At 27.9% G+C, this 12231-nt stretch overlaps 1 protein-coding gene across 3 annotated transcripts in view; it reads left to right on the top strand.

Annotated features, from left to right (window-relative positions):
* Positions 1-12231, top strand: part of LOC112594942 (collagen alpha-1(XVIII) chain-like) — a 236579-nt gene that overhangs the window by 17900 nt on the left and 206448 nt on the right. For all 3 annotated transcript variants that reach the window (XM_025339962.1, XM_025339961.1, XM_025339959.1), the window contains exon 2: positions 1838-1920. In XM_025339962.1, coding sequence (XP_025195747.1) covers positions 1838-1920 — 83 coding nt within the window. The remainder of the gene's footprint in view (positions 1-1837; positions 1921-12231) is intronic.

Raw genomic sequence — 12231 nt, 5'->3', positions numbered from 1 at the left:
TTTTTTTCGGGTTCTTCACACTGGTAAAAATATTTGGTTAGATGTACACAAAATGTGTAATATTACTTCGTACAATCGACTGTTGTATAAAAATTAAAATATTTATAGAACCGGAGTGCTGTCGTTGAATATAGTCACTCCACTTAAACGACACGACTGTCAATTTCAAATTTTATCTTTTCAGTTTATTTCCCTGAGAACTCACAGATTGTTGAATAACTCGAATATCAATTAAAAAAAAAAAAAAAAAAAAAAAAAGCAATATACAATCATTATAATAATAATTAATATCAATACCTACTGTATAGTATAATATTTATATAATAATAGGCTGGTACTCGTTTTTTTTTTTTTTTTTAGCAATGTTTAATCGTTGAATTAAAATAAGCTAACTATTTCAGTACTCTATTCAATGAGCTCTAGCAGAGCGGTTATCTATTTTCCTTTTTTTTTTAAATTTAGTAATCAAATAACATGCTTATTTTATTAATAATCATTCATGAACAAACAATTCATCTATACACTCAAAACTATTACTTTTGTTTTGTATTTATATATTGTATTTTAAGCAATACATTAAATACATTTAAAATTGAGAAATTTATAAAAAAAAAAAATTTAATAATGACAATATAATAATACACTTCAAGTGTAATTTGATTTATTTTGAAATAATAAGAATTATTTTCATTTTAAATCTAAGATATAAAACACTTTGAACAACATTATACTCCAAGTTATTTTTTCTTTCTAATATTTTTTTCTTGGTATAGATATACATATATACACATTATATATATTTTAATATTATGTAAAAACAACTATTTACAACTAAAACTCTAAGAACATTTTACTTTAATTTCAATTCACCTGTGTATATTAAAATATGAAAATAATAATTTACTTTTCCTTTTGTTGGAAATCATTCAAATATGTTTTTTGATACTTTATACTCGTAGTTTATACCAATTGTTATGTTATTTGCATTTTATTTTTAACGATTCGCCAATATTTTTAATGAAATTTTCATTATACTCATATATTTTTATTATTCACAATTTTTTGTTTTCCTTTAATAGTAGTGTATGTATTATATATTTAAAGAACAATTATTTTTACTTTAGCTATGGTCTCCGTGCTTAAAAATGTTTGAGATCTCAGTGATAACTTTTTTTTTTTTTTGTGAAATAGAAATTAAGATTAATTAGATATTACAAGTCTATACTTAGTTTTCATTTTTACTATACGAAAATTAAAAGAATACTTTTCAAAAAAATGTTGTTAGCTTAATTTTTTTTTCTTCATTACCTAAGAAATTAATAATGTTAAAACCACAAAATTTTATCTAATTTCTGAAAAAAAAATAACCACAGATGAAATAAAGTTTAAATTGTTTAAAGTGCTATAAATGATCTAAACGTAGAATATTATAAGAGTATAAGACGTATTTCGGTTTGGAAAAAATACATTTTGGACTTTAATCGAATTAAACATAAAACCACGTTCCCAATAACTGGAATGTACAGAAATCGCAAACGTATGATATATTATTGTCGTTTCGGTAGAAAATTTGATTTATAAAACCTGTCACATCGATGTACGTCAATCATTTAACACCTGGCGAGTTCGTGAAGAAAGCACAATAGTATAAAATTTCTCAGACTGTATTATATTTATTCGGTTTTACTTAATCGCCGTTGTCCGTCCACGGTGAACCTACGCCTGTTGTAGTACACTAATGCTACGCCATTTATAGTTGCCAACTATTGTGATCGTTTGAATTTATTTTTATTTTTTTATTGATTTTAAAAGATAAATATTATACGTTTGATTCCAGGTGGACGTTTATCGTCGTCTATGCAACGCTGTGCAGGCTCAGTGCAGCCATCGATGGGATTTCAGATGAACCATTTGTGCCAGGTATGTACCTACGACATGAAAGCGTTCTTCTCCTCCCCCAATAAAAAAAAACAAAATTAAAGTACAGAAATTAACACATTACTACGTCGATTAACAACGATGATCGTATTAAATTCTATTATTCGAGTTTTCATCTCGTTACATTACAACAGCGTCCTATCCTGGAGGATTCGCGTAAAAGACATGGGTGAGTATCGGTGTGACATGCAATATCGTAATCGGTCGACGACGCAGTTGTTATTATGATATTATGAGCTTTTGTTACAATAGGTGGTATCACGGAAACTAAAACATGCGCCCTCGTCGTCATGGCAACCGCGCCACGTGCCATGTACCGTATCGTTATAATATTAGGGACCAGATTATATTGTAAAGTGTATTGTCTTCAGGTGCTCTAGAACAATGCATCCGAATCGCATAGGTAATTCGTTTCATGAAACAGATATTTCGTGGGGGAATTTTATATTGTGTATGTTTTCCTGTTATATTTTTACGGTTGTGTAACATTTTATACATTTTTAAGGTATACTCGTACATAACACGCATTTTGAATGTGAATCAGAAAATAGAAAATCAAGTAATAAATAATCGTATTTATAATATTTACTCCAATACTTTTTAGGTATTTTTATCGATTACAAATGTCAACATTATAATATTACTTATGAATGCGATAACGTATTTACACATTTTCGGTGTGTATATAATTACACCGGGGCTCAAAACAAATAACAATTAATTGGTTACAGTGACATCTTGATTGCGCATCTATTTCGAGTATACCGTTTATTCATTGTGCGTGTTCAAGAGTCAAGTTTGATAATTTGTTTTTATTATTATTATAAGTCCAATTGAGATAAAAGACTGTGAAGAATGTCGTAAATTAACCCATCGTATATTTCTTTCGCTTGCTTGTCTCTTGTCTTTCAAAAGAAATTTTGTAAGGGTATTATCAAGTTGGAGATCATTTTACAAGCCATATCAGTGATATTTTAGAGCGCTTTTTGATATTATCCGGGGCACTTTAAGCTATGATATTATTATTATGTTATTGAACTCGACGGAAACGTTGATGTGCTTGCCGGTTTTCTCTATTATCGTTATCATTATTATGTTTGTATGAACATTACACCGATGTATTTTCTGTACAGTGAGTCATCGCACGATCTCTCTGTATGAACATAATACATTAAAGCGTGTATTTGCGGGCAATTATTCAGAGGTAAGTCTTTTGATTTAGTGTCATCTGCCTGGTGGAAACACCCGAACGTCTGCTGTTGGCAAATATTCAACCTACCCTCCGCTGCTGATATCTATTATTATTATTATTATTGTTATACGTGTACGTACATTATGCCGGTCTAAAACAAAATTCGTCGTGCGTTTGATGTAGTTTATTTATACGGATTCACTCCCATTATCGCACCGTCAATATAGTATTATAATATATAATATAATAAAATATGTACGAGATAATCTACTAAACGTGATTAATTAAATGTATTTTATTTAATCCATTAAATCCGTTACATTGATGTAACAAAATTCATTAACGGTTGATAACTTCGACAAAGAGTATATAACATCTACAGCTATCAAATACATAATTAATTAATAAATCAATTGATTAATTTTTTTGAAATTTTCGTCATTCAAATTTGAAACTCTTATTAAAATATGGAGAGTCGAAAACCTTAATTTAAACGCTTTATTGTTTTAAGCAGAAACAGTTATCATTGTTATACTAGGTAATTAAAAGTTAAGTCGATTGTATCATAATTTATTGTAATACTGCAGTGATGAATTCAGAATACGCAAATATATTGTAATTTATGAAACATTGCCACAGGGTTTTCTTGGATCATTGTACATTTTCTGTTTATTTAACAAATATCACAGGAAACCAAGTACGTGCGTTTTAAAATCAACAAACGATTCCGTTTATACCCGAATTGGTTTGAATAATACCGCTGCACTCGTTTAAGACACGCGATTACATTATAATATTATATATACGAGTATATATATATATATTCCCCGAAAATTGCACAAGCCCCGATTTTCAAGACTACTATTCTTGGTATGGTAGTCACGTGTTCAAGGCTTCATCGCTCTTTTTATACAGAGTGATTCACCAAGCATGCTCACTTCTATTTTAACATTTATTTAAATTTTGGAATTTTTGGGTGTATTTAAAATACCATAATATTATCGAATGCTAACATTTTTTTATCGTTTAAAGAGTTTCCTGTAATGTTTTTTTTTTTGGAAAATGTTGTTATTTCAAAATTAAAATTAAATGCAAAGTTTTTGAATTATTAAAATTAATAAATTAAGGAATATTATTCCTTGAGAATAATTTTCAAGAATATAAAAGTACATGTAATATTTAATTCAGTACTTATTACATTTTGGTCAATTTTCGTACATTTTAAAAAGTTAATACCTAGGTAAATTTTTATCATTATAATATTATCACAACCCCCAATATATTCCACATATCTTCTCATTCTATTATCAAGAAATTTAGAATACATATTTAAATAAATCAATAACTACTTACTTGAATTTTAATTTGGATATATCGATATTTTGAACAAATTTACCTGCTTAACAGTTTATAGGAAAAAAAGATAATTATTCTTACTTGGGAAAAAAAATGTTGGTAACACATTTCTTAAAATGTAAATATTTTAAAATATTATTAATAAATATATAGTTATATAAAATATCGGTATATTACTAGAATTTTAAAAGATTTGCGTAATCACCTTAAATAAAGCAATATTATCCACGTCACCATCCCTCTTACCGTTGATCACTCTGTATAAACGCCTGAGCTGCGTACATTCTACACATATTTAACATACACACAATACATGTTTATAATGTACTATTACCATGCCAACATATAAGTCAACAATGTTTAAGCTTACAGCGTCAAAATAATATTATAAAGAGAAAAAATGATGAATTATCAGATATGATCAGTCAATAGATCGACTGTCGTTTAACACCAGATGCCTCGTCGTTAAGTCGAATATTGCATTTCGATGACGTATTCTGTAACATGCTTAGCCGAATCAACACTTTTGTCATTATTTTCTCTAAACGGCGTCCCATTTGTTTTGAGAAATATAATATGTATGGCGAAAGTCTGTGGTTTTAGAGAGCCCGATTTATGCGCGGGAATCCCACTGGAAAGGTCGTTAAGTGGATAATACCCGTAATTATTATTCCTCCGTTTACATTACTGCCGAGGGATGCGTTTGAACGATAATAATAATTATAGTAAAAAAAAAAAAAACGCTCCTTAACTCTTAAGTATAATATAATAGAATGGTTTTTATCCGAGGCGCTTTCAGCCCTAGTGCGTGTCATTACTTTGGCGCAACTTTTAAACCCTTTGCAGCGTTTTAATGCTGATCACATTGACGCAAATCACAACCGACGTGCTCTGATCCATTCGGGCTATGACCATGTATCTATATAAATGTATACATATATTTTTACGGTAAAAGGTTCCGATGAATCCTGTAAAATGGGACCATGTAGAAATCCTATTAATATTTTATACGCGTTTCGACGGAACTACTGAAATTGATTAGCAATTAAACCGATCATTAAACAATTTATTAAATAGCAGTACAATCAGTATAACAATCAGTTATTATACAAACGTATGGAATGACCTCAATCTCATTTGTGTGATCGTTCAAATTTATGCCTGATTGGTGATCACGTGTAATTAACACGCTGCGATAACGCCATATTATACAAATTAATTAAAATACAATTTTGCTTGAATAGGTATGTATAACTATAACATCTGAATATAATTTTTTTATGGTTTTATTCCACTCGATTTGATTATGATATATTTTTAATACTTTCATCAGATGCCATCATTTGTATTGTATTATATTTTGCAACATATTGTTATGAAGTTCATATATTCATATATTTATTAATACTAAATAATTCAAAGAGGTTAATCAATTTTTATATATATATATATATATATATATATATTAAAATAAGACAATAACTAAGTTTTACAATAATTTTATTATTTTAGTAATGTTTAGAAAAATCGCAATCAACTGAAATATTCTAACATGGCGTTCCGTGTATGCAATAATGATACACGTCAGTTGGAAAATCAAAAAAAATGTCTATAGGTTGTTCATCTCTTACCTAAAATTGTTATTAGACAAGTACTCTTATTGCTTTATTTCGTTAAGGTTAACAAATGAATATTTTCAAGTTACGGATGAATAAAGTTTTAAAAAAATAATTGGATAACAAAATATATCAATACGTAAAACATTAAACCAAATATAAACTGACTTATCTATTTGTCAACAAAACTCTTTTTATTTATATGGAAAAAAATTCCTTATAAGACTAGTATTTTAAGCCAATACATTTTTATTATTTACTCTGTGAATTTAAAATAATCGTTTATCTACAATATTAAATTAAAAGTAAGCTGCTTCAAATTTCTACTATTTAGAAAACGGGAGTTTTTTTTATTTAAAACATACCATTTAATATAATGGATATTTATACATAGTTTATGTAATTATGCTTATTCATTTTTTTTTTTTTTTTTTGTTCAATCTATAAATATCTTTTTACAATGAATTATAATGAATAATGCTGTTTAACAGGTTTATATGAAATAAGCTAAGATATATTAACTATATTTTAAAAATCTAAAATCTTGAGTAAAAGAGCTATCCTGTCATGCGATTTCGTGAATGCTTATTTTTAAAAAACTATTATAGTAGTAAAATATATGGCTATTAAACGCATATAAATTGCTTTCGTTTTAAATACAAATTCCTATAAATAATAATTTAATTTACGATGCTTACTAATTAAAAGGAAATCTACTGAAAAAATTTAATCATAATTGCATTTCTATTTTTAAAATATTTACTTTAAATAAATATAAAAAATTATTAAAAATTATATGTTTAAATTATTTTCATCATACAAATACCACGTTGATTAAGTTATATTGTTTTTGTTTGACATTCGATTGGTATTTGCTTAGTAATAGATATGAGTACATTGATAAAATGAAACAAGTTGGTAAAACAGTAAAATAAAAATAATGAATAACTCAAAAAAATGGAATGAATACAATTTTTTTACACACGTAAATATAATTTGAATTAAAAACTAATTTAATTTGCATTCAGCTTGCTCATCAAAATTTCCATCTCTCGGAACATATTATATTATTTCGTTTGTTAATAAGGTTTAAAATTATGTTGATATAATTTGTTGAACGTTTGTGTGTATGAAATATGAATGTCGTGAGGTTTTTCCCACGTAACGCAAATAAAAACTAGTATAAAAGTGCATACGGAGTTACAATGAATTTCACGGTTTTCATCGAGTCCGTCGCGCCATAACTCAAGATTGTGATGAAGAAAAAAAAGTAAGAAAAGTTATTTATCTGTGCGTATTTTTCAAAACTTCTCTGCGATTTTTTTCGTTTTCTTTTCTTTTCATTTTTCTGCTACATTTTATCTTGAAAAAGAGTTTCGACCAACAAAACTCGTACTGATTTACGAGCTATGGTATGTATACTGTTTATCATTATACTGCAAGGGTGACTAAAACGACAACGACCACGACCACAATGAATAGAACAAACCGAACGGTCTGCTCAATGTTTTTTTTATTTTTTTTTTTTTTTATTTTTTACACCAACGGACCACGACTGTAAAAAAAAAAAGAAAAAAAGAAATACAAAATAATTACGTCGTTAAAGTTTTAACAGCAATAACTTCCGACTGACGAGAGAGAATTAATACGGCGAATCATACGAGAACAGCTATCGAATACGTTACCGCTATCTCTTGGAAACCGACACGTGTCGTGTACGCCGGTTCGTGCCATAACCGTATGATAGATGGCGAACGATCGGACGCAAGTCCATTTCCGATAGACTGTTATTGTGTGTACATTTCGTTTTTTCGTGTTTCGTTCCTCGATCCGTGACGTACGAGTATAATATTATGACTATTATCACTGTGCATATGTACACGTCGACCCACCCAGAGTAGTTGTCGAATTGCCGCGACGTTTTGTGTGTTTTTTTTCTTTATTTCTTTCTTTTTTTGTACCGTTTCATTTCCTGGACGAGTTTTTCAGGAAATGCTCAAATCCGACTGGAAGATCGTTTGATAAATTACGTCAACAACTGATGCTTCTCCCGCTCGTCCGGGGAACGGCACCTCTCCACACGCCTTTCCTTTCCGTGTGGTATTTAATTATTTTCCGCGGCCGTCGTACAGTCACACTGCCGGTATCTGCCGCCCAACATTTTCAGCTGCGACCGTTGCCACCGCGCGCCGCCCATAAACTGCATGTGGTGTACGTTCTTCCCGTTCGACTTAAGGCCGTATCGAGAAACATCGATCCTTCGGCTAGATTTACGGGATATTGGAAAAATAAGCAAGCGACGTGTATAGGTCACTCTTACCTCTTGCCCTGTCTCTCACCCATCGAAAACACCCCCGGCGGCCATCACCACGCTTTTGACTATTCATCGTATATATATATATATATTTCTCCCTGTTCCCGACGGGTTTTCGACCGGAAAATTGATGACCGACAAGGAGATTGGTGGTGGCAAAAATTGATAATCTCGTAAATAAATCGGCGTCGTTTCTCGGGCGGTTTATTTTCAACGCTGGGACTACGGTTTTTAATGACGCTACGCCGCCACACTAATAAGTATTCGATTTTTAACAATTCCTCTTCGGCGCGGTGACGTGATAAAAATAACATTATACGGTGTCGCCATCATCATCCGAATAGTGGATTTTCCCTGTAACCTACCTTCCTTCCTACTCAACGTGATCCGATGGTTTTTCAACAGCGGAAACTTTCGTGTCCATCGCAGACTCACCTCGCTTTATCCATGCCTGCGAAATTACATGGAATAACGATTTAATGTCTCGGACTACGTTACTGAACCGCAAATGCACAGTAATATTTATTAAAGTAAAATGTGTACATCGTACGTGTGTTTCAACTACTGTTAGAGATTTAAAAATATTTAATATTTATTTCGATATTGTTCACTTGTATCTTTTTAGTTTATCGGAGATAGTTGGGAAGTAAAACAAAACATCTAAAGAAATCTCTTATAACCGTTTAACAAAATGTTTAACCACGCGACGGTTAGACATACAGCTCGAGGGGCAAACATTAAATTCTTAAAACTCTCTATTCGATAAATTATGATAAAATATTATACTATATACTTATTATACTTATATTATTCTAAAAAGTGTATATAATATTTTGTTAATGATTGTATATATAGTAATATTATAACAGTAAACATTGTTTGTAGAATTCATTTCGTTTATATTGTTATTGTTTATTTGATGTTTTTTTTTTATTCTTTTAAATTTCTATGCGTCACGTGTTGTTGTGAGTTCGTAGTTAATAATTTGAATGAAATAGTATTTTTCCATGCAATAGAGAAAAAATATTCTTCATTCACGTTATATTATATATTATTATGTATTTATTTCGTAGATATCTATTTCAATATAAATATTGAATAAAGAAAAAAATAATTGAAGAAAAACTTTTCATGAAGTCTCAATATCTCATTGATCAATAACCAATAATATTCTGCTTCTTTACTAATTTAGAGTATCATATTTTTAAGAATATAAAAAATTGATCACTGATAAATTTAATATACATTTAATTATCCCATATTTATCAAAAATGATCTAGATATAAGTTTTCTTTATTTCGTACTTATAATGATTTGTATATCAAATTCACAATTGTTGAGCGTTGAATTAAATAAGCGCTAGTTTTTAATAATACATATTTCATAACGGAATCTGAATGTACGAAAAATAAAGTAAAGACAGCAGCGAGCGCTTACGTTAAGTCGGTTTGATGTAATTTGGTTCTTTTTAACTCTTTTCAACCCCAATACGTCGCTGCGTATGAAAATGTCGACATTTTAGCCTTGTTTAATATGCACCCTTCGTACAAATTTGTTTATAAATTAAATATGAAAATCTGGTAATGAAGTAATGCTATTTATTTTAATTCAAGTAATTATCATTTTATTTTATCTTCGTTATTATTTTTTTAAAAATAATTTATTTTAACCCTTTATTTTATGAGTGTTAATATTGAATTGATAACGGTTCATAGATTATTAAATTTTTGAACTTTTACATATTTTTGTATTAATTTAATGTATTTTGATCGCATTTAAAAATTAAAAAAAAATTGTTTTTATATTTGATTTTTACTTCAGCTTATAGTACCGTCTACTCTTGGAATTAATTTTTGACCATTTCCTAACAAAATATAACATTGTATCATAATATTATTGTTATAAAATAAAGAATATATATAGCTGAAATAAACTAACATTACCAGGAAATGGTTGTTTTAAATTTTATCTCAAATTGCCGAAGACAAAATAAATTATGGATAAATAACAATATTTACGATCAGCGAGTATCTTATTGTTAACTTACATGTTATAAATTAAACTGAGCAATATCTAATAGTTTGTTATAAACATGGATTTATATGAATTAAAAGTTATGTGAAAAAAATAAGAGAATCAACATTTTTTAAACATTATATAAACACTAAATCAAAATATATTTATGATAGCCAGTAAGTACATCTTTTTTATTTTTTCTACGTAATTTCATTTTTGTTTAATTTTATTTGTTTAACTTTTAAAATGTGTGATTTTTTTTTATGAATTATTACAAGTTTTTGTAAGTTTTGATAAACACTGAATCAAAATAATTTATGGTTTATTTATTTAACCTTTGCTCTAACGGTAATTTGTCTTTTGGTTTAAATGTATGCCATAATTCGTAGAAAAATCTTAAAATATATTAAAAAAAAAAATAGTTTGAATATAGTTAATTAAATCATTGATGTGATGAATTGGTAACTTTTACATTCAATACCTTTAATCGGGTTCAATGTAGACTTTCCAGCTATAAAAGATCATAAAAATTCCATGCCTTCTCTTTTTACAAACTATTAGTTTGTTATTCAAATTCTAAATCTTTAATGATAAATAATTTTTTTTATTCATAGAATAAAGGCGTGAAAGTCTTTGAACACACTTTATTTTAGGATTGATAAATGACCCGATATACTCCATATCTTCTAGAATGACTCAGTTTTCAGGTACAGTATCTTGCATTTATAGGTACTCTGATATATTTAAACCATTTCAAATAAAACACTAATGAAAATTGAATTGTTAACATTTAAAAAAAAAAAAAAAGTTACTAACATTTAAAAATTAAATTAAGAATCGTTTTTTTTTTTTGCAAAATTACTATTGAATTATGTTATTCTAATGCTTTTGTTAATCAAATGTCCTTAAATAATAGTACTACTATATAATTACTAAAGACGTTATTTTCATATAACATAATGACTCAGTTAAGTTAATTTATTATAATTTAAATTTACAATTATGAGTGAAATGTTAAAAATGATCTTATAATTTTGTTCAAAAGACATAATTCACAAATGATGCATAGTTGTAGTTTTTAATTAATAGTAATAAATTAAAAATTCTTTTATAAGAAAAAAATATGCAATATAATTTAAGTTTTTTTAAATTTGAGTTGAATTTATCGTCTGACCAAATTAACTCGTTTATAGAGTATATTAAATTCAGCAATACGTATAGCTTAAATAAATAATGTAACTCAAAGATACTTTTCCTTAAATGGTTTATTTTTTTCAAGACAGTTTACAAATAAGTATTGCATAATGTTTATTTAGCTAAAAAATAAAGTTTTTATTTTTAAAATATTTCCGAGCTCTAGTTTAGTTTACTATTCTTAAATTGTAAACTTCATCATTAATAAGAAAAAAAAAAATAATAATAAATAATCATATAATATGGACAGCTACGTGGGACTCTTTTTAGTTGTTAATATTCCTCAAAATTTAAGCTTATATCACTCAAATTTTGTTCGATCGCCATTAAAAATTACTATATTTATACTATTCGCGGATACGCAAAATTTTACACGTCTCTAAATAAACAGAAAAACATTAATTTTTTTTTGAACTTCTATGTTTTTGAGATGTTTTCAGTAATAGTATTCACTAATCGGTCGAATCGCTCCAACTAAACATTTTAACTGCTTAAATATAATTTACGAGGAAAATTTTATCATGTTTTTTCATGGACGATAATATTATTATTATTATTATTAGTATTTTTAATAAACGATATAATTCCATTTTTAAGCGAATAGA

This window comes from Melanaphis sacchari, unplaced genomic scaffold (assembly GCF_002803265.2).
Source record: "Melanaphis sacchari strain LSU unplaced genomic scaffold, SCAv2.0 Contig24_pilon_pilon, whole genome shotgun sequence".
Classification (NCBI taxonomy): domain Eukaryota; kingdom Metazoa; phylum Arthropoda; class Insecta; order Hemiptera; family Aphididae; genus Melanaphis; species Melanaphis sacchari.
The sequence above is the reverse complement of the archived record's forward strand: the minus strand, read 5'-3'. Positions and strand labels throughout refer to the sequence as shown.